This window comes from Syngnathus leptorhynchus, chromosome 13 (genome assembly GCF_054491065.1).
Source record: "Syngnathus leptorhynchus isolate UIUO chromosome 13, UIUO_Slep, whole genome shotgun sequence".
Lineage (NCBI taxonomy): Eukaryota > Metazoa > Chordata > Actinopteri > Syngnathiformes > Syngnathidae > Syngnathus > Syngnathus leptorhynchus.
The window spans coordinates 562152-584555 of NC_141207.1; the positions used below are offsets into that span (position 1 = coordinate 562152).

General features: G+C 47.7%; 3 protein-coding genes across 20 annotated transcripts; 2 read left to right on the top strand and 1 right to left on the bottom strand.

Moving 5' to 3' along the window:
- The first annotated feature begins 107 nt into the window (after nucleotides 1-107).
- On the top strand, nucleotides 108-3160 carry LOC147046752 (GDP-L-fucose synthase-like). Of its 10 annotated transcripts, none has more exons than XM_085929107.1 (10): nucleotides 108-149; nucleotides 699-799; nucleotides 931-1045; nucleotides 1120-1248; nucleotides 1615-1688; nucleotides 1974-2107; nucleotides 2273-2404; nucleotides 2487-2566; nucleotides 2742-2841; nucleotides 2901-3160. In XM_085929107.1, exons 1-10 carry the CDS (start codon nucleotides 117-119, stop codon nucleotides 2954-2956), a joined length of 954 nt encoding a protein of 317 aa, XP_085785233.1. In that variant the 5' UTR covers nucleotides 108-116; the 3' UTR covers nucleotides 2957-3160. The 10 variants fall into 10 exon arrangements, with proteins under 10 accessions (XP_085785233.1, XP_085785242.1, XP_085785234.1 ...); XM_085929116.1 differs by lacking the exon at nucleotides 108-149 and adding an exon at nucleotides 199-378 and having other exon boundaries at nucleotides 696-799; XM_085929108.1 differs by lacking the exon at nucleotides 108-149 and adding an exon at nucleotides 200-378 and having other exon boundaries at nucleotides 696-842.
- A 463-nt stretch (nucleotides 3161-3623) lies between these two features.
- mylk4b (myosin light chain kinase family, member 4b) lies at nucleotides 3624-22224 on the top strand. 9 transcript variants are annotated; one of them, XM_085928321.1, is made up of 18 exons: nucleotides 3624-3895; nucleotides 3968-4194; nucleotides 4273-4354; nucleotides 4449-4620; nucleotides 6918-6998; nucleotides 12345-12579; nucleotides 18205-18277; nucleotides 18435-18756; nucleotides 18834-19045; nucleotides 19105-19210; nucleotides 19310-19403; nucleotides 19490-19599; nucleotides 19677-19818; nucleotides 19886-19956; nucleotides 20025-20153; nucleotides 20231-20462; nucleotides 20651-20699; nucleotides 20771-22224. In XM_085928321.1, exons 6-17 carry the CDS (start codon nucleotides 12382-12384, stop codon nucleotides 20693-20695), a joined length of 1734 nt encoding a protein of 577 aa, XP_085784447.1. In that variant the 5' UTR covers nucleotides 3624-3895; nucleotides 3968-4194; nucleotides 4273-4354; nucleotides 4449-4620; nucleotides 6918-6998; nucleotides 12345-12381; the 3' UTR covers nucleotides 20696-20699; nucleotides 20771-22224. The 9 variants fall into 9 exon arrangements, with proteins under 9 accessions (XP_085784447.1, XP_085784448.1, XP_085784450.1 ...); XM_085928322.1 differs by lacking the exon at nucleotides 4449-4620; XM_085928324.1 differs by lacking the exons at nucleotides 3624-3895; nucleotides 3968-4194; nucleotides 4449-4620 and having other exon boundaries at nucleotides 4241-4354.
- serpinb1 (serpin peptidase inhibitor, clade B (ovalbumin), member 1) lies at nucleotides 3917-6634 on the bottom strand. The gene is made up of 7 exons (XM_085928327.1): nucleotides 6507-6634; nucleotides 5550-5738; nucleotides 5165-5302; nucleotides 4974-5091; nucleotides 4762-4904; nucleotides 4504-4671; nucleotides 3917-4371 (listed from the first exon to the last, which is right to left on the bottom strand). The coding sequence occupies exons 2-7, from the start codon at nucleotides 5715-5717 to the stop codon at nucleotides 3964-3966; spliced, it is 1143 nt and encodes a 380-aa protein (XP_085784453.1). The 5' UTR covers nucleotides 5718-5738; nucleotides 6507-6634; the 3' UTR covers nucleotides 3917-3963.
- Nucleotides 22225-22404: the final 180 nt, after the last annotated feature.

Here is a 22404-nt window from a genome sequence, read left to right on the forward strand (position 1 = left end):
GCGATTGGCTGGCAACCGATTCAGGGTGTCCTCCGCCTACCGCCCGATGACGGCTGGGATAGGCTCTGGCACGCCCGCGACCCCCGTGGGGACAAAGCGGTTAAGAAAATGGATGTATGGGTATGGGTTCCCTGCAGTCAGCTATAACGGTACTCTAATTTATGACTTCCGTGAAACAAAATGGCAATTTAATTTTATTTTGAAGGTAAAGCCGGAAGTGTCAGTTGCTGCTACAACTTTGTAGCTGCGATGTTGTGTGGTTAAACCACCGAGCTCGATTGACGGTGAAATTGTTTTTTGTTTTTGTAGGATAAGCACGTTGTTGTAGAAAAGAGGATAAGTGAAACACAAGTGAAACGAGTTTCTACGCGGAGGGAGGTATACGTTTTAAGCGTTACATACATACTTGCTAAATGCACAAGTGTAATGTGTTAGCTACATGGACTTACCTGAAACGTAGTTAGCGACTTGATTAGTTGTGGCGATTACACTTGAAAGTCGCACAGGTGTTCCTCCATTTTTCTTCTTCTTATTTATTTTTAGAACGGAATCATTGCGTTAAATGTTCAAATCTGTCAAAGTTCTCCCTTTTTACCACTTATCTCTCTCTCCGTAGTTTCACTGCCCAGTCCAGTCAATTTGTCCGATGTCACGCAATCTAAAAGGTAGTCTATCTTCTTCTGGTTAATGTCCAGTAGATCTGTCAGTGCCCAGATGAAGGTGTTGGTGACCGGAGGCTCCGGCTTGGTGGGGATGGCCATACAACATGTGGTGAAAGAGGAAGGGGCAGGCTACGAAGGTGAAGAGTGGATCTTCCTCTCCTCCAAAGATGCCGACCTCACGTGGGCACACAATCAATCACTCATCTCTTCTTTGAAAGTTGCTGTCAAAGGTCTCTAATCTCGATGCTTGTGTGCTCGGGTCTTGTAGGAGCATGCAAGAGACGCAGGAAGTGTTCAGGAAACACCAGCCCACCCATGTTATCCATCTGGCCGCCGTAGTGGGGGGCCTTTTCAAAAACTTGAAGCGTAACCTGGATTTTTGGGTACATGAAAGTGCACTTTCTTGTTTTGGCACTCTTGATCAAACTCCAGCAAGTGTAGTATCTCTTCTCCTCAGAGGAGTAACATCCACATCAATGACAACGTACTGCAGGCCGCACATGAAGTAGGTGTGCTTAAGGTGGTGTCCTGTCTGTCCACCTGCATATTTCCTGATCAAAGCGTATATCCCATCAATGAGACTATGGTAAGTGGCAGCGTTTGTTCATTGGCTGTGTTTTACAACAGCAACGCTACTCTGGTGACTGTTTGAGGTGACAAATAATAATTTCGAAAACAGTGGTTGGACTCTGATTTGTTCATAATTAGTCCAAACAGAATCAATGTCAGAAGAAGTGTCTGTATATTAAGTTGCCCTTTTGGAAGGTCATTCAGAATAAGGCTTAGATCACTGGCTTCTCTTTCCTATGCTGCTGAAACATGTTTTCATGTACACATATATTTTGATGGTCACAAATGATGAAGGGGCCACTCCAGAATTTCCTGTCTATATCCGAATTGTGTCATATGCACAGTCTCATTCAGCCTGAATGTGTTTTTTTTCACCCCACAGATCCATAATGGCCCACCTCACGAGTCCAATTTTGGCTATGCCTATGCAAAAAGAATGTTAGATGTCCACAACAGGTGGGCATACTGACTGCTTATGTGACTGTTAACTGCAAAGGAGGAAGCTCTAAAGTTGTCTCAACAAAACATCTTTGCACTTTGTCGTCATAGGAATAACTCTTACTGGTTACTGGTCATTTTGCTAGCTGAGTTTAAAGGTCAATTCACTCCTGGTGTTTTCTGAATTTGCAAGCATACACTTGTGCTGTCTTTTATTAGGCTCGTGTCAGTGTTTACAGACATCGTATTGTAACTCATTGTCACGATTTCCAAAGTCTAATGAGGTGCATTGATGTCGTGCAGGGCCTACTTCCAGCAGCATGGACGCTGCTACACGGCTGTCATCCCCACAAACGTGTTTGGTCCCCACGACAACTTTAGTATTGAAGATGGCCACGTGCTGCCGGGCCTAATTCATAAAACCTACATTGCCAAAAGTAAGGTGCAACTTTTCTCGCAGGCCATTGGGGATGCACAGCTTCGGCACTTTTCTCAAACTGACACTTCAAGTGTTTTTCGTCCAAGACTTGACTAGCTATGATCCATGTGAAGCGACGCTATAACATGTCCAAAGCTATTATGTGTCTCTGCACTGTGTTCAGAGGAGAGCAAGCCCTTGGTGGTCTGGGGCTCCGGCACTCCCAAAAGGCAGTTCATTTACTCTTTGGACTTGGCTCGCCTCTTCCTCTGGGTTTTGAGAGAGTATCCTGAGGTGGACCCCATCATCCTTTCCGGTAAGTCTTTGTAGCGCATGCATGCGTCGCCCAATTGGAATATCCGGAATGACAATGAAACCGTTTTCTCTGTCGATGCAAGTCGGGGAGGAAGATGAAGTGTCAATCAAAGAAGCGGCCGACGCAGTTGTGCAAGCACTGGACTTTAAAGGCCAAGTGGTTGTATCCTAAAATACATGAACATAAAGTACAGTCATGTTTACTTGTGCAGCAGGTGTCTGGATGTCATTCCTCGGGAAAGTTATTTGATTTGCAGGAGTGAAACTGGATGAGACACACGCTGCACTTCAACGTCATCATTTCGAAACGGCTCTCGTTTCCTTGACCGTGGCTGCAGTACGATAGCAGCAAATCAGATGGGCAGTTCAGAAAGACAGCCAGCAATGCAAAGCTATGCGGCTACCTTCCACATTTCTGCTTCACACCCTTCAAACAAGGTGGGACCGTGAAGAAAACACTTAAGGCCACAGTCACCTGACTTCTGTGTTCCTTCCAGCTCTCAAGGAAACCTGCGACTGGTTTGTTACACACTATGACACAGCTCGCAAGTGAAATTGTCGACCAGTTGTGGATGAAATCCACGTGGTGGGATGGATGGAGAGCGGCCAGGTGATGGCGCTGGCCCAGCTGCAGAGACCAAGGTGTCCAGAAGAAGGTTACACAAAGCAAAGATGAATTTCATTGCCATGTGTGTATCATGCGGGAAAAATTCGATCCATTCTTAATGTTTTTCTGCAGTTCCGCATTAAATGCCTGCCCAACTCAAATCGTTTTTTTTACTCTTGGTAAGTGTGTCATCTGAGTCAAACAAGTTTTGCTTTTAATTTATGTCGGGTCTAAATACCATCAGACATTAATTCACACACTGAAAACAAAGAGGAGAAGACTACTAGTTTTCCTTTTCCCCACATGAATTCATGCAATAACCGTTGGGCGTATCAGCATTTTGAGCACAAGACTGCTCTTGAATGCCGAGAATTGCGCTCAACAGTTACTTGGCGCAACAAGCAACAGCCACAGAAATCAAAGTCAGCTTTATTGTCAGGAAAGTGTTTGTCATGCGCGTTTAGGACCCTTTTTACATGATTTCTTCTCGACCCTAGGAATAGGTGACATCACTTGCTTGTACACAAAGTTCCGAATTTCATGTAGTACTAATATCTTGAAGCTGCGGGTGGAGTTGATAGCGTCAAATATACCCGTGGGCACTGGGCAAACACAAAAATAGCCATGAAAGGACACCATCTGGGCCAATCTGCAAAGAAAGATGCCGCTCGCCCATCTTGTGCGTGCGCAGTTAGCTATGAGATGAGAAGAAAAAAAATCAAGCCAACCTTAATAGCGTCACGGCTGCCTTGTTTGGTCGATGACGCAAGTGTAGAACACAAACTTCGCCATCAGGTGGCACTGCTTAACAACAAAATAGGCGAAAACGGATTTTCTATCTGCTCATCCACCACACCGTCAAGTCAAATGATTGAATATTTCAATGTATGCTTGGTAGAAAGAAAAAAAAACGTAGCCGCCATTTTATTTGTCTTTAATATCATCTTATTTGTCTAGTGAGGAGAGGAGAACCTTCCGAGGAAAAGGATGGCGTTGGACTTATTGTGCCTAATGAAGAAGAGGAAGGGGTGGTCGGCAGTGAAGTGTTCCTCCCTGAGCATGCAGAAGGACGCGATGCCGGCAGTGGCGGCGGCAGCCTCGGTGCCCTCTTCGTTGACCTCCACGAAGGCTTTGTGGGCCACCGTGGACAGAGAAAGGCCCCCCTCACCATTCATTCCCGAAAGGTCGGCCTTGGCGGCGCAAAAGACATCTGTCATGCCCAGTTTGGCCAAAGATTCATTCAGCTCGTACTCCTCTTCCAGTTTGAACTTTGGCAGATGGACACGGATCTCGGAGTGGACGTCCATGCTGTCTTTGTTGGTCCACTCGTCCAGCTTTGACTGGGTAAGCTCCTTCTCTAGCTACACCAAAACAACACGGGTTCTTACAAATAAGCCTACAGGGAGAGCAGTTGTCTGCGACCGTGAACTTATTGCAGATACGTCAAACTCGGTGCTCAGTGTATGAATCTGAAAGATGGAGATTGAAGTTACCTTCAGCAGTGGTTCTGTGCCATCGCTCGACTCCTCGGGAAGCAGGATGACCATGCTGAGCTGGTCGTCTACATACGGCAACTCCAGGATTTGCAGACCCAGCTCGGGGATGTAGTTGTAAGGCGTTTTCTTCATCATATACATCATATTCACCGTGGTGGTCACATTCTGACAAACGTCAAAACCCAGACGGGTTTACATCTGACCAGCTGTTACGATCGTACCGTGTTCTGCTCAGATCTCCTGCTGTAGTTTCACCTGGTTGACTTTGAAGGGCATCTCCTTGGTGTTTTCCAGATGGAAGCGATGCTTCCAGTTGCCTTTGAAGTAGATGGCGTTGACCAGAGCCAATCTGGTCATGCTGCTGAGCGTTCCCGGCTTCAGAAGGTTTTGAATCTTGTCTGAAAGCAAAGCAACGTGTGCAACGTTTTGCATTCAGCGCTACACGTTGGGCCGGGACCAGGTCTTACTCTCGGTCCGCTCCTCCACCCAGCCGTTAATCTCTGCCCTGCACGCCTCTGGAGCCCCGATGAAATCGACGGTCTTCAGATCGGCTTCATAGTACTTCTGTGTGGCGTGGAGGAATTCCTGCCAGCAAAGAAGGCTTCAGACATGGAGTGTCATACTTTTCAAAGGCAGAGCCCAGTCCCTGAAAACTCACAGAGAGGAAATGGGAAGTGGTTTCTCCATAAAGGCGATTGGCCACTTTCAGGGTGTACGTCGCTGAGGGAGAGTTGATGTCAGTGTTGAGAGCTTGGAAGTCTGCGTGGACGCGTTCACCGGATGTGAAGGACAGGGCCTGGCAACACAGACATTTGTTTGGAATCTCGCACAAGAGCTCACTCAGATGCCCTGTCAGATGCCCGCTTAAGACCTTTCACTCAAAGAAACTGAAGGGGAAGACTAAACTGCCAGAAGCAAGTATGAGCAGAGTCTTCTTAAAGGAATAATAACTAATCCGGCTCTGAAGGTTCTTTTCATATTCGGTAAATAGACATCTTAGATGCGATGCCACCTGAATTGCATGCAGAAGCACCGCCGCTTACCTGGGCCATCTGTGTGGCCGTGTCCCCTTTGGCTCCCAAGTAGACCATGGCCAATGCTGAGCTAATGCTGAGCGGGGAGACAAAGAGGTTTCCGCTGGGGTTTGTCAGGCTCAGGCTGCGCAGCAGCTCCAGAGCAAAACTTGTATTGGATATGCTGAGAGCGGCCATTGTTCAAGTGCAAATATTGCCCTAGAACGAGACAAACGCATGACAAACAACAGGCCTATTTAATTAGTTTTCCATTTTGAACATTTATTTTTTTATTTGCCTCTCTTTACCAGATTACCTAATCAATAACCAGCTCAGTGGCCTAGTGCACCAGCTCAGTGGCCTACTAGTAGAGTGTATGGCCTGAGACTGGAAGGTTGTGGGTTCAAACCCCGGCCGGGTCATACCAAAGACTAAAGAAATGGAACCCATTGCCTCCCTGCTTGGCACTCAGCATTAAGGGTTGGAATTGATCACCAAATGATTCCCGAGCGCGGCCCCGCTGCTGATCACTGCTCCCCTCTCTCTCCCCCAGGGGAGGGCAGGGGATGGATCCAAATCACATGGGGATGGGTAAAAATGCAGAGGACAAATTTCACCACACCCAGATAGATGTGTGTTGGTGACGATGATCATTGGGACTTTAAGTTTAACAGACGTACAATACTGAAAGGACAGCAATGCGACTCGTGCGACAATTGAAGTACTTTTCAAACATGTTATTCTTTTGTTGTCATTCTTCTCATTTGCACCTATTAGCTCTCCACCTGATTTCGTGCCAGAAAAACAATGCGCAGTTGGGAGATAACGGCACACTGGAAAGCAGAAAACAGGCAATGGAAGTGGCACGCAGCCGGACAAGCTACTCATTTGTCATTTTATCGCGTCAACGTGAAGGAAAATTTGCAACGCTGTCAACTTCTACTTGAGTTGTTTTCCTTTAGCAGTTGGTCCGCTCTGCTTACTTACTCTTTTCCACCCGCGATGATTCCCGTGAGAGGTCAAAGCAGAGCAAGCAACGTGTCCAGAGGTGAGCTGGGGAATTCAATTGAGGCTCAGGCGCGGCTCGCTCTGTTCGCTGTGTTTGGACTGCTGTGTGTGGGCGGGGCGGGCGGGATGTGCGTGACTGGGCGAGTGCCACCGTATGACAAACAAAGTCAACAGTCAGCATGCAACCACACTTTTGTGGCGGCGCTTTTGTTTTGTCAATCTAACCAACACAGTCCAACACAGCCATCATACCTGATGGATTGAAAATGCAGTTTGATTTGTGTACATTGAGACAGAGGTGGCAAAACTACATGATGCTTTCATATTGTAGACAACAAACTTTGAATTCTAATGCAGCTAATACATCTATCTCACTTGTGTGTTTTTCAGATGGGATGGAGAACCGCTTCATGACGACCACTGAGCGCATCCACCGCAAATCATTTCCTTGAAGACAGACAACAAGAGGGAGTAAGTACAAAGTCATGACAAATGCAATTGCCCAAGTCAAGTACAGAGAACTCGACATAAGTTTGTCACAAAATGTTGCGGTTGTACTTGGTCATGTATCGCCACTGCATTTAGAGACAAGAACATCAACTGAGTGGAGATGGTGGTCTAAATGCCGATTGATTTATGGACGGCAAATGTGTGCTGTCTGGCGGGCTTTCGCCAGGAAAACAGGTTCTTGTTTGCAAAGGTGTGTTCCGTGTGATTTATGGTGCGGATTTCAGTTGGTCACGCTGGTTGGCTTACAGCGTAGCCTCGGCAACCCTGATAAACAGCTCGGATTTATGGCGACCTTTGCACCGACTGCCAAGAAGGACGGATACCATACGTCGGAATGGGTGGCGTTCATTGCTTGATTGATGAGTACCGTAGAGCTGTGTGCTCTCTGAATGACCTTGTCGAGATAAGTCGTCAAAACTTGTTCTCCGTCTCTGTCATCCGCTTTTGTACACATTAACTGTCGACCTTCGAGGGCAAACTAACTCTTCAGTTTGCAAAGGTTAAATCATGTTCTTGTCCCTTTTTGAAAGTGGTGCACAAATTGATGCCTTTAATGTATCTATCTTATGCTCAATTCCAAATCAAACCAAAGCAATTCATCAATTGCACCTTTTGTATTTCGAATTTCGAGCAACAGGACAACAATGCGGCTGGTGATTTGTCAAGCAACATCTCTGGGCCTCCTCCGTGTATTTGTGTTGGGCGGGAGGGCGGCTGACCCATTTCACTCATTTCACACAATGGGAACGCATCACGTTGTTTGTTCAGTGTGGGGGAAAAAAAGCAAAAGCAGCATTGCCCCAACAATCTGCTGGCTCAGCAACAATTCAGGGATGCTCCTGAAAGTTGCAGTCTCCTTGAAGTGACTGCTCAACCCTAGTTCTCGCCATTGCCATTTGCAACACTCATTGATGGGCGATGAAGGGCCCTAAGTGGCGACCGTTCCAGGTGTCCAATAACAGGTATTGCTTTCGTCGCCGTCCTGGAGTTGACGGGGTTCCCGGGGCAAACATAATACGGCTTGGACGGGGGAGGGAGAGAGGGAGGGTGGGACTCAACACAGAGCGGCGGGCAGCATCTCGCGGCAGCAGTTCACATGAGGATACAAACAGCAAACCTTGTGTAGCTTAGGAGCATTCCATTTGGATCTGTCCGGTCCAAAATAAACACCTGCGCATGCTTGTCATCTATTGGGCATCTTCTGCTGTCATTCCTCAATGGTGGATGTGATCACAGACTCCACCAGATTGCAATCATTTAAGATGGAAGGATGTTTTTGGAGTTCATTCAGCCATGTAGGCACCAACTAGAAGAAGTAGATGTTTGTTGACATCTAAAAGGCGTGTTCTGTTGGCAGCACACTTTTCTGGGAACGTTCAGAGGGAGGCTCCCTTATCGGCTTTTTTACGAGTGCGAGATAACGCCAAGGTCGGCAGCCAAGGTCGGCAGCCAAGGTGGGCCCTGCTCGTGTGCTTGTTTTTAGTCGTCTTTGTCACGCCGGCCACGAGCCTCCAAACGCTTATATGCTCGCCGAAAGCGTGTGTCATCCGCTTCTCCAAATTACAAAAGAAATAAAAGGTTTGATCCCCTAAACCCCCGGCAGCTGGCACATGAGAGGCCCCATGGCGCTCTCAACAAGGTGCTATTGTGGAAAAATGCAAACGTGATGAGCAGATTGTTCCACAACAATGACGGCTGGCGGCGCAAAGCCCACTTTTGTCGGCCAACTCCTTCCTCAATACTATCCAATAGAAGGTGAGCCGAGCCTAAAAGATCATTCTCTTCTAATTGAATTTTTTTTTTTAAAGATGCCAACCCTCTTTTTTGCCTACTTTGACCATTTTTGAAAGCAATAGCTTTCTCTTGTACAGTATGGGATGAGGAATACAAAGGACACGCTGTAAGGTGTCGAAAATGTTTTTCCACCTGCCCCTCTGCAAAAGGCCCCTGCATGCCCCAATCTCGATGCATAGAAGCTAAATATAGCAAATGTGGAGCATGAACATTTGGTCGGGGCGACGCAGCGGGTGGGATGTAAAGCACTTTTAAACCCAACCACAACAAGCCCCGCTCTGGCCAATTAGCGCATGAAGCACATTGCAACAACCACACACCAACAAATGCTTGGACACATACTGGAATGACATTCTGGAATATTTCATGTCACATGGTGAAACTTGACATTTATGTACCGTAATTTTCGGACATTCCCGTACTTGTGCATTCAAATGTTGTAATTATGGGCTACGCTGATTGGCGCTGGATGACGGCGTGTCCTGATGAATCGCTGTCATCCTACTTCTTGGGTTTGTGCGTGTCTGTAGTTGGCCTTGGACTATTCAGCAAACAGGCACATGCCATTTGTCAGAGCGTGAAACAAAGAATTTATCAAGAGCCTCGCTAGATTTTGTTGCTATTCTGGGAGCGGGCCCTTGGTGAGTCCAAAAGTGAGATTAGAGGAGTGGCGCTGTTGTTTTGAGAGCTGAGATCAAACAATGCTGCCTTGCCTTCTGAAAAAGCCAAACAAAGCAAAAGCAAAAGCAAAAGCAAAGCGTCTGCTGCTTTTCAGTCCTGAGTTGGCCGAGGTCCTGACGGGCCAGCGGGTTGGCTGGCTGGCTGGCTGGCTGGCTGGCTGTCATCTCTTGTGTTGCGGAGACACGTGGCGCTGCTGTGGCATAGTGCGCGCTCCTTCATAACAAGACGCGTTCCCTGCAACACTTCCTCTCAGACGCAACCCCCAGCCCTCCTCGAACCCCCCCCCCCCATCCGTGGTTATCCCGGGACATCTGCGGCTCCCGCAGCAGTGCCATTAGCAGCTCGACTTTGGGATCAAGCTCTCCTCTCGGATCCAACGAAGCCCTCAGCGGAACAAAGGTCCCGAGCTTGAATCACTGCGATCGATTGGGAGCTCGTATCAGAGCTGGACAGGGATCCCGGGGAGAGATCCTCCACCACGTCCACGAGAAGCATGGGAGGAAAGGAAAAGAAGATCCTGGTGATTGCCAATGTTCCCATCTATGAAGGGTCAGTCCTTTCTTTCCAATTGAAACTGCAACTTTTTTTTTGTCCTCAGTTGTAAGAGCTTGTGCAAATTGACTCTGGTGGGATCCTGGTGTTTGAAATTCTGACGTTTTTATTTATGACATGCACCGCAAGGTGCAACATATCAAGCCGTTTTGCACACTTTGTGCATCTTTCCACCTCCTCATCAAGTAGGCTTGCTCTATTTCTTGACTTTATTTTCGTCCTCTTTCTTTTGGAAAGTAGTGGTTGAGACAAACATAAAAAGTGGCTGGAAATCAAATGCTGGAAAGAAAATCATCATCATCATCATCATCATATTGGCATAGCACAAAAGAAAGAGCGCAACTGTGTTTCTCTGCTGTGCACTAAAATAAGATCTTGGCTTTGTTCTTGACGACATGGAAAAGCACATTGAGTGGAAGTTCTACAGTTACACCATCTTGCAGAGTTGTGACAGTGTGAAGGACCCGAGCGGCTGAAAATGTCACATAAATTGGAGCGTGCTCTCAACATGCGCACACTGAAAAACACCCAAGTGGAGTTCATTTCTCAGCTGCCCCGTTGCGGGCTGGCCGGCCCCAAACAATTTGGCTCCTCGGCTGGGCGACTTGCCACCGACACAGCTCGGCGACAGTACCGACCGCCGGCTGCTTAATTGGCTGCCGGCTGAAGTCAACAGGCTGTTTAATTGGGGAGCTTGTGTCGAGATCATCGTGTCAGCCAGGCAACGTGTTTATTTTGGTGATAATGGGTCTTTTTGTTGTTGAACAGCTTCTCCTCTTCTCGTGTCCGTTGTCTTTTTTGTCCACTCTGAGTGGCTGCGTCTGAGCCATCTGAGCCATCTGAGCCATGACGCTGTATTCTATTCTATCCAAACACACATGCTCCAACACCTCAGCCGCATTCCCATGCCACTCCAAAACAAGGACATCGGAGAGCAGGCTCCTCTCCGCGCAGAGCAGAGCAGAGCAGATACCCCACGCAATTCCTTTTCCTCCACCTCTGCGCGATTCCTCGCGACCGGTCGATGCAGCTGCCATGAAAAGCTGCCTATCGAGCCCCATTGCCTGGCAACGAGCCTCGCAGCGGCTCTTTGGGACCAAAGCGCTTCTTCGCTGATGGAGCTTTTCCATTTGACCCGCATGACTTCTTTGTGTGCTCGGGTGTACCAAAAATAAAGCTCTTTAAAGCAACTTGACCCGGGATCAGCCATACTGGTCCATGCATTTGGGCTTTCACGAGCTGTTGACTGTCAACAGCGCTTTGGAAGCTACGGCACGGGCCGATGGCTCAAAACGCCAACGTTGAAGGCATTTTTTTTGCCAGGCCAGCTGTTGTGTGTCAAAGTCAGCCATGAAAGTCACCGCTTGGCTGCTCAAATACTTCTAAAGTTGAAGTGATTGGCTTTTTATTTTTGACTACATTATTTAGGATGCAAATGTCCACTCATATGAATGTCTCAGCGTCAGAGGTGTTCATGCACACTTTACCAATTTGATCACTTGACACTTTGGAGGACGAGAAAGCCCCAAGCTTCATTCCGACCACATTCTATGCTCTTTTTTTGAAGGTTGCTTGCCGCTTTCTCGTATCATTTCTGAAAGATTACAAAAGAAAAAGATGTCTTCATGCCGCTCTTAATTGAAAGTCAATCATACCGGTACACAAACATTTGTTGTATGTTTGTGGAATCCACCTTGTAAATCATGAAAGTTAAAGAGCCGCCCGCCACTAGCGGCGATACCAGCTGTCCAATTCAGGCCACCCTTGTTTTTAAGAGTTGAAATCTGAGCTTGAGAAATCCCCTGGAGCTGGAGGACAGCCCTGGCTGGCTGGCTGGCTGGCTGGCTGGCTGGCTGCTGCAGACCGTCTGCGTGGATTGCTCACGCACACGTGCACACGCACACGCTGTTGTGAAACCACAGACTGGCTAATTGTAAAGCACAGGCATTCTGGAGGTAAAAATATCCTTGGTAATCTTCCATGAACCCCCCCAGAGGCTCAACAGGTAGAGCTGAAAGCCAGCTGTCCCGCCCGCCCGCCCGCCCGCCCGCGCAGGCGTCGGGCTGGATTTCCACATCTCATCGCTCCCCTTTTATATGTCATGCCGCTCCCCACCGGTGGAATGAATGAAAGCGCTGTCCACATTTGGGACTAATCCTTTGACACGATGGCACTATTTGACATATCTAAGTCAAGCCCAGTTAAAAATCATGCAAATTATGATTCGATCTCATTAGCACGCTTGAAATGTAGCTTGCTAAACACGTGTTGTTGTTGCAGGCCGGACAGGAAGATTCCTTGTCATGAACCCACTGGAATGAAGAACGGCAAAGTGCCAACGTCAGCGGTACCCCCGCCTATCCCCATGTCGCCCATTGTGGAGAAGATGGAAGGACTGAAGGCCATTCGCAACCGCAGCAACAGCCTTCGTTTCGGCCGCCTGGCCTTCTACCGACACCTGGAGAAGGTGGGCACCATGCGCTGCTTCTGGGAACTCAAACACATGGAGCTGCAGGTAGGCAAGCCGCACAAAACACAACTTGTTATATTTGGACTTCACTCAATTTGTTTGGAGAGGCTACAGGCCTTGTAATGACATCAGACAGCACAAAACCCTTGCAGGAATGCAAAATACCCGCTAGGGAGAGCTCTCGGGCTTCTCAAAAATGGTTTTAGTCCCCCCACTGACCCGCGCGCACACACACACACACACACACACACACACACACACACACACACACACACACACACACACACACACACACACACTGATGATAAGTTAAGCTTGGCAAAACAAGATTTGCCAGGTATTGGTACACTGTTAGACTGTCCAATATTTTGGCTCACTGGAAATATGTGAAAGGTTTTTGACTGTGTCTGTGCTATTTTAAAATGTGTTTAAAGACCTTCCAAAGAAGTGCTTCGAAAACAGGCTGAGCTAGGCTATATTGCAGCTTTGACCTTTTGCGCAACCTTTTGACTGTACATGTTCAGTTTGCCACGACTGAGTAAAGGAGGCTTTGAAGCACTTGTTGGTAAATATATTTTCAAGTACCAAGTGCTGTGTCTGAAGTTAAAGGATAGCAGGCATCCGATTGGCACTGACACCCCCAACTGAACACCACCTGTCCCATTTCCGTCTCGGCGCGCTCTCCTTTTAGGTTGACGAGTGGGAGGTAGCGAGGAAGCCGCCGCCGAGAGGTCCAACGGCTAGGTTTGTCTTTGAGCCGACCCTTGTTCTTTTTCAAGTCTGTTGCGAGCGAGACGAGAGGAATTAGGACTTCCAAAGGCCATGTCGGTCATTTTTTTTCGGCCGCCCGCAGCTCAGGGCAGACGCCCGAGAGTTTAGCAGTCGAGGTAGAGGAAGCGTTCCATCATGGAGAGCACCCGAAGGGATAAAGACCTCTGGGTGCTCGGAAGCGTGTGCCTGGTGGCCACTTTCCTCACGCTGCAGAGGCTGTGGACATTATTTGCCATCAAAAAGAAGGGGAGGAGCCGACCAGCGGACAGACAGGTGAAAGAAACGGGTCCGTTAACCAACTCATGTTGTCCGTACGCACGAATTTTTGTCGTATTGAACATGGTGTCAGAGGTGATCAAATGTACCTCATGATCCCGTGCCGAGATGCTGTATTGAGCTCAACAAGCAAAAAACATAAAGTCCTTTTTTTACCAATGAGGCAACCCGTCGCTTGCTCAACAAACAAAGTAAAATATGAATAAGGAGTGCAAAAGTGAAGCAATTTGTTTTGGGTACAGCTCCTCTGTGGAAAGGCAAATGTCACATGCTTGTCACTGGCTCTGACATTGTGTCACCTCGCACTACTCTCTGTCCAGCCTCTGTTCAATGCAAACATGTTCACAGCAGCAAAGAGCAAATCATGTGACCAATGTCATATCTTTGCGCCAGTTGAAGAAGGCGATAGAATCGAAGCAATCTACTCAAACGCTACAACAGTGCTGATACGTGCACCTTGTCATTGTTCCATTGAATCACGTTTGGTTCATAGAATTTGCGAGGGTGATGGGAATGCTAAAGGAATGGAGGAAAAGTGTCCCGAGTACCTGTTTTCAAGACCCAGGGCCATGTGCAGATTTGCGGGAACTATCAAGTGGATGGGCCAGGAAACGGAAAGAGCGATGTTGGCTAGGTGTGAGTATTTGCTAACAACAGTTTGGTTACATGCCAAGGAAGAGAATGCCAACCGTATGATTTGTCTTGAGAAGTCCAGAGAAGGTCAGAAAGTACTGCAGTGTGCTCAAACTTGAGGGTTCCACAACGCTGATGAGGGCTGAGTGGCAGAAGAGCCCAAAGTGGAGGTGGGACTGCAATAGGGATCCGCTCTAGGCCCCTTCCACTTTGCACTAGATGAGCTTTGTTTGCAGATATCATTGCGATGAAAGCCGGGATTAGCTGGAGAAACATTTACAAGGGCCAGCGATAACGCTTCCAACTAAGACACAATAGATGTGCGTATGTGAAGGAAGGTGGAGTGAGGCGACACATCAACAGACGACTTGACTTGGCCTTCAAACGAAATTTCTGCAGAAATTGCAAATTTGAGTTCCAAATTGTCCTTTGAGGTGAATTCAAAGGGTTGATTGCCGGATGACCAGTCCAGCGAGAGTTGGGCTCTTCTCTCGGGGAATGGCCGGCCGGCTTTTGCGTCACTCTCGCGTGGACTTGTTGACTGGTGTCCACTTTCAATACTTTGCATAACTCATTACCTCCAAAATGCGGATGCATCTTTCGCAAGGAGCGCATTGCAGTGCAACTATTGCACATCGTCGATCAATCATGAAATCAAACGGGTTCATCTAGTTATTTGAGATCAATAAATTTGGACATTTGACTGAGTCAGAGCTGTCAGCGCATCAAAAAATATCCCAGTGAGAGGGGTCAAAAAACCTTGACGTGTCAAGAAACTGGAGATGACCTATGTACTGTACACGTCGCCAGCACATACAGCACCGGCTCCAAAATATCGTCTCATTACAGCCATATTGTGTGCGATGGGTGAGCCTTGTCACTCACAAGCTCTCTCTCCATTGCAAGCTCGTTAATTCAACCCAATAGACACCATGCACGGTTGGGAGACAAATTCCCAATAACCCTTTGACATACTTGCCCAATATGCCCAGATGATCCTTATGATGGGCATACAATAATGAACATTTGCTACCGTGCATGCCCCTTTTAGCGTCACCATGCATCAAATGATGATAATGGAGTAAACCGCGACTGCTATGTGAGCACACCAAACCTATTTATATTCATATTAGTGTTTGTGCGCGTGTTTGACGTTCTCTTGTATCAGATGGCCAAATGCACACCAGGAGCATGTCAAGTATTTCAAGTCTTGACTGCCATCTGGTGGTACAACACCAAGACTGCACACAACTTTCAATAACTGCCATCAGAAAGTGAACGTAGATAGATGGAGGGATGGATGGATGGATCTGTACAGTTTGAATTTGTAGGCTTGTGTTTCAAATATATTTGTGGCATTGCTGGAGAGACAAATGATGAACAAAGAAACAAAACAAACTTAGACACTACTAATTTAAGATGTACCACGACATTGGATCCTCAGCTGGATTTAGTTGCTAAGCATGTCTCTGTATGCGTGGGAAGGTTTTCGGGCATTAGGCTTGACACGCATTGTGTGCTGTGGCAAGGACATCATAGATCCACAATCCAGTTGTCATGCACTTACGTCATGGTGACAACCAGCAACAAACTTGACAACTTGGGGAAGTTGCACGAGCCATGCTTGAGCAGCTTATGCAATGTATTCACAGGCAGGCAGGCACTGACCAATGACAGCCACAATCTCAAAGCCCACACACAAGGAAACACAGATGTCACACCTCTGGTCCAATAGTGGAACTTTTTCATGTCCGTCCGCGTCCACGGTGGAAAAAGTCGCACGGTTATCAAAGCCCATAGAGACTGTCATCGGTCGGCGGCGACGCATAACTTTCCACTGATTAAATGAAAGCGGGTGATAACAATGTGCAACTTTCTTTCCATTGGCATCTCTGTGATGCCATCTTAGAAATTAGAATCACACTCGGCCTTTCAAGGAGGACATTACTGATAATGGCGCATATAAGCAGCCATTTTCATGTCAAAGCCGTTGTTTGCCACCATAGCTTCGTCATTGACCACAAATATCTGCTCATGTTTTAAAAATGGCGCAACGGCTTACATGTGAGTCTCCAAATGAAAGCTCTGATTCAAAACCCGATGTACTTGCACCATATGACAATGGCTGTGCGTCATGTTGAGAGCTTGATGACAATGGCTGTGCGTCATGCTGAGAGCTTGTTGGCATGCAGAGATTCTGGTTCCCTCTCCTAACAAATACAAGATTTCAGAGATGATAGCCAGACTTAGCAAATATTGTGACTCCGGTCTTAGTGGCCTTTTGTGGTTTTGTGGTCCGGTCCACACTTGCACCTGTCACCCCCCCCATTCCCTTGAATGTAGAGTCTTCCAAATCTCACCATGTTGTGGTTGTTGTTTTTGATGAGCTTTTATGACTTTGTTAGAAATTCCAAATTCTAACACCTTTGAGGCGTCTCAAATGTCAGATAGCAATCCTCCCCGCCAAGTCCCCACAAGCCCCCGTCCATCCCCGATTGGCCGCTCCAACCTTCCACTGTTATGGCTGAGCACCCACCCCGCTTTATCATTGGGAGGCGTGCCGTTTGCTCTTTCTCAAACTCCGCTCAGAAGTGGCGTCTTGTGGGCCAGCTCATTCTTCATCCGCTACTTGCTCATTGATGAGCGGCAGGACTTTATCATCGAGCGCTTTTGTTTTCTCCCAGTGAAGAGATAAACGGCCCATCAGTCATGAACTCCACCTTGGTCAGCTCTTTAGCCAAAATGTATGACCTCAAGCCTCTTCATGGCCAAAAGTCTGCCGGGAGAAGAGCCTCGTTCAACGGATTAGAGCAGTCCCAAGGGTCTTCCTCTTGTTCTCAGGCTTCCCTACGCTGCATCGAGAGCCGTGTGGACGCCTTGTCCTCTCAGATGGAGCGTTTGCTTAGCACGCAGCATGCCGTCCTGACCCGACTGGATGTTTTGTCCCAGGACGTGAGAGGGATGAATCCAATTCGGGCGTCAAAGAGCAAGGGGGGCCTCTGCGATGCCCGCCCGGGATTCAGCCCAAGCTCCGAGGTGGCGGTGGTCTTTGGCCGGCTGTGGGCGGTGGCGGAGAAGCTCTGTGAGCAAATGGAGGGTCAGGGCCGCAGGTTGGAGGCGCTGCAAAAAGTGGTGGAGGGCACCCACCGGGTGATCTGCTACATTGGCGAGCTGGCCAGGCGCTCCCGACTGCTAGGCTTGCTTTTTAGGAAAGCCAAACACAAGGTGAGCTTAGGGCCTCTTTGGATCATCATGGTGACGTTGCAGATGGACCTTTTCACCAGCAGAGGAGATTTGAATATCGCACCCCTCTGAGTCTGACTGAGATGATCAGAAAAACTTTTTTTTTTTTTTTTATCATGGTAGCATTGCGCTAAAACAACTAGCATCTATCAATCTACTTTCTTTTCAAAACACTAACATGGACATTGATTTGCAACCTTGTTCCTTGTTGATGCGGCTCCCTCATGAGAACTTCTCCAATGTTGCCCTCATGTGCGCTATGTGAAATCTATTGCCACTGCAGCTTTACAAAACATGATTGAACTCTTTGATTTGGAAGTAAAATGTCAAAGGTTTGAAATGCTTGCTGAGCATCACGTCTCCTTGCGCGCGGATATTTGGTTGTGTTGTTCCCCTATTTTTGGAACGTTAAGTGCCGCCCTCCCCCACTTGTGTGGCAGAGTGTCAGTGATTCAAGTCAGACCGGTCGCCTCAGCCAAAATAGGTCCCTTATCAGTTAGCTGTTGTTCTTCCTCCCTCGCGTCAGTAAATGCTTGAGACTGAAGTCGTTGCTGCACAAAACACGGACGACATTTCTTCCTTCGGAAGGGGAGATGCTTTCTGCCTTCTTGCATCTTGTTCTAAACTGCATTTATACTCAGGAAGATACTTCATCATTATTTCCTCAATGCCATGATAAATATTTGAGATGGTCACGTTTTATGTCCAAGTGCCTCGTGGTGAATTGTCGTTTCTGCTTTCCACAAGGGAAAGGAGGACAAGGAGAAAGGCAAAGTGAACCTCAAAGGTCAGAAGAAGAGGAGGTCCCTGGAAACTTCAGGTAGCCCCTTCATTCACCAGCAGCACACAGAGACATCCTTGGCAACCTCAAATTGCTCAATGGCTGTTAGAAGAGAGCAATTCACACGTTGTGTACAATGACTAAAATAAAAGGTCCAATTGAACTTCAATCCAATTTCCCTCTGTTGTTCCTCAAGAGTCACCGAGTGTGCCGGCGCTGCCTGAACAGGTGGCAAAACTCAACCAAAAGAATTTTGACCATTATCACGGCAGCAACGAGGCAGAGGATGATGGCGCAAGTGGAAGATGGGTCGAGTCGATTGCCAGTGAATCGGATAAGGAGAGCGAGGACGTCTTTGAAGACTCGGGCTCTGAGGAAGACGAGGAAGCGGAGATTGCGTCGTCGGGTCTCGGTCAAGAGGAGAGCGCCGCCGACCAGCGACATGAAGGCGAGCGGAAAAAATCGCAAGCGGACATTTCTTGCGACACCGCCAAGACTTCCACCGTGAAGCAAGACGGGTATTTATTTCAAGACGGGGCGTGACTTCCGCAGTCGTCGCATCGTCCACAAATAACGAGTCGCGCTTTATTTGTAGCTCTGAGGACGTGGCTGATGCGGCCGCCTGCAGCAAACGTCGCGTCACTGAAGAAGCGGCTAAAGATGAGCCGAAAAAGAGTCGAGTGGAAGGCGGGGAAGATGAAAAGGCTGACGGAGTTGCGGCCGAGACGGACGAGTCGCAAGGCGGCCACTCAGATGCGGAGAGCAACGGCGAGCGGCCGTCAGATGCCAGAGAGGAATTCTTCCTAGGTGAGAGCAGAGTTGTCACAATTGGATGGACGTTGGCAACCTTGTTTGGTTCTTGTCAGACTCTAGCCCACCGCCGGCGGCACCTTTCGATCATCGCATTGTGACTCCCAAACCCCACCAAATCTCTGCCTACTACTCCATCAACAGAGACGAGGTGCTGGGAGGGTGAGCCACGCCGCGCGTCTTCATCCCACGTCTTTGTAACTGAGACAAATAATCCCCCTAAGTGGTCTCGACATGAAATGGTATCCTCTCTTCCACCAGGGGGCGCTTTGGCCAGGTCCACAAGTGTGTGGAGAACTCATCTGGACTCACATTGGCTGCCAAGATCATCAAGGCCAGGAGCCAGAAGGAAAAGGTGCAGAGGAGACAGAGCCATCCAAGCCAATGATTTTAGCATCGCTTTTGAATTTGGGAAGCCAAATGGGACGCGCTTCGTTTCAGGATGTGGTGAGGAATGAGATCCAGGTGATGAACCAGCTCAACCACTGCAACCTCATCCAGCTCTACGCAGCCTTCGAGTCTCGTCATGACATCATCCTGGTCATGGAGTAGTAAGTCCAGATGCATTTCACGCCTCCGCGTGGTATGGTCCGTCGTCACGGCTGCAACGCACCTTTTCCCGCATCAGCGTGGAGGGCGGAGAGCTGTTTGACCGCATCATCAACGAGGACTGTAACCTGAGCGAGTTTGACACGGTGCTCTTCATACGGCAAATTTGCGAGGGGCTGCAGTACATGCACAGAATGTACATCCTCCATCTCGACCTCAAGGTGAGCACGTCCAGCCCCTCGCTCGCCAGCTGGCAAAACCTGATTTGTGTCTTCTCTTCTGTTTCAGCCAGAGAACATTCTTTGTGTGAGCAGAGCGACAAACAAGATTAAAATCATCGATTTTGGACTAGCCCGGAGGTAAAGGCTTTCTCGAATCTTCTGTCCTTTTTTTTTTTGTGTGTTATTGCAACATGTGCCTCGGACAGGTATAAACCTCGAGAGAAGCTGAAGGTCAACTTTGGAACGCCTGAATTTTTGGCACCTGAAGTCATCAACTATGAGTTTGTTTCCTTCCCCACCGACATGTGGAGCCTCGGGGTCATTATGTATATGCTGTGAGTTCCCGCCCGCCGCTTGGTTTTCATCCCCGTGGGCTTCTCACTCACTCTTACTTTGTCTTTGTTGCGTTCAGACTCAGCGGCTTGTCTCCTTTCCTCGGGGATGACGACAATGAGACCCTAAACAACATCCTGGCCTGTCAGTGGAACTTTGAGGAAGAAGAGTTCACAGATGTTTCTGAAGAGGCCAAAGACTTCATCACACGCTTGCTGGTGAAGAGCAAAAGCTGGAGAATGAGCGCCACAGAAGCTCTCAGGCACGCCTGGCTGGCAGACCAAAGTCTGCACTACAAGTTACATCTGAAGGTGAGAGGCAATCGCAGTGAGTGAATGGCAGCCGGCCGGCCGGCCTCGTGCTGAAATTTTGGAACGGCACGCCTCTCTCTCTCTCTCTCTCTCTCTCTCTCTCGACTGGTTTTGCTTTGTGGCCAAAAAGTAGGAAAAAGTGACCATGTTTCCAGCGTTGTAATTGGTGTCCTCCCCTCTGATTGCAGAAAAGCAAGTGTGGCTCCACGCGACCGCCCTCTCCAACGTGCTAAACGGGTGAGGCTTCATCCTGCTCTCCACACAAGTTTGCTTTTCATGGCAACCTTCTCATTCCGTTTCCTTTTCAGGAAGGGCACCAAGCGCACCTTCCTCTTCAACAATGCGGGGCCCCGGCGCCCCTCACCGGACCAATGCCGCTCTACCTGGACGCCGACTCACCGCCGAGTGGGCTCGGGGTAGCTGTGCTTCGCTTTCCTCTGGGGTGGACAAACGGGGCAGTCTTATCTTCGGGGATACAAATTGCAGACTGTCTCGTAGAATGTCAAAGCCAAAAGTGAATCTCTGACATCACTATCAATATGACTGCATATAGGCCAGCGCAAAAGAAATTGCTTGGCTCAAATTGAAAATATAATGGAACACAGGAACAGTTGCTGAATTTTGGGACGGGGTGATTTTTTTTTTTTCTTCCCCGAGCTGTTAGGAAATTCATATCACCTCCAATAGTGAAATGACAGTGCTTTATTTTCTGACTTCTAAATAGAAAAGTGGCTCATTTTCATGTCGTCACCGCACGAGCTCAAAACGCGGCCACTTGACTCACGATTGGGTTTGTGCTGGAGCTTTGCATTTTACAACGCATCAATTGGATTTCAATGACGGCGACAAAATGAAAGATGATGACTGAATGTTTGGATTGTACCATTTTCAACAAGAAATGTTTGACTGCTTTCTTGCATGCGTGGCACTTTTTGTTTTTTTCCAATAACTTTTTGAACGCTACTAATGTAGTCAAGCGTTATATTTTGGAGAATACACGTTTCTTTCTTTCTTTTACGTACAAGTCTTATGAAATGTTGTATTTTGTGAATAACATGCAAATGCATCTCGTTGAACACATTCAAACTGTATATTACATTTGCATTGCACAGAAATGAAAATATGTCAACCAACACATGAACTGTTGTCCACTTTTCTTGGGGCTTGCTGTCATGCTGCTGGCTGCCCTATTTTTGCTTTGCTAGTCTGGAGTAGGTTGCCCCGCCTCACCTCACCTCACCTCACCTCACCTTCCATGAAGGCTTCCAAATACTACACAAGACTACCTATGAATGTTTCATGTGTCTGAGCAGTGTTGATTTTGATGTCCATTTATCGCCTGGTTTGCCACCAGATTGTACCTGAAGTGCACAATTTCTGTCATTTGTGCACATTTAGTGAGTATTTGATCAAATGTTGAGTTTGCAGCCCACCCATCCGCCTTCATCTGCCCAGGATGGTCACGGTCTGCCTGCGATCAATAGGACGTCGGAAGAAGAAGAACGTTGGCTCACGCTGAGGATATTTCTTTTTGGGATTGGACGTCCCAGCTACTTGCTCGTTTGATGTCTCTTTCTGTTGTTACTGTTATTGGGTGGCCTTGTTCAGATTCTCTACTGCATCTTTGTGTGATGGACTGTTTATCACAATTGTTTACAGTTCCATTTTGAACTGAAAAGCTCTGAAAGTTGGAATAATGTTTGGTTATTTCATGTTATAATTTGTTTTCTGATTTCATGAATATAGACTAAATAAAGCACAAATGAAGTACACTGGTGGTGTGTTGATATGGAAATTTACATTATTTTATTCACGTAATGTTATTAATAGTTAAAATTAGATTATGAAGGTTTCGTATCTGAAATATCACTCGACAATGCACCGTTGTATTCAATGAAAAAAAAAAAAACCCAGAATACATAAACACACGCGCAAATGTAAT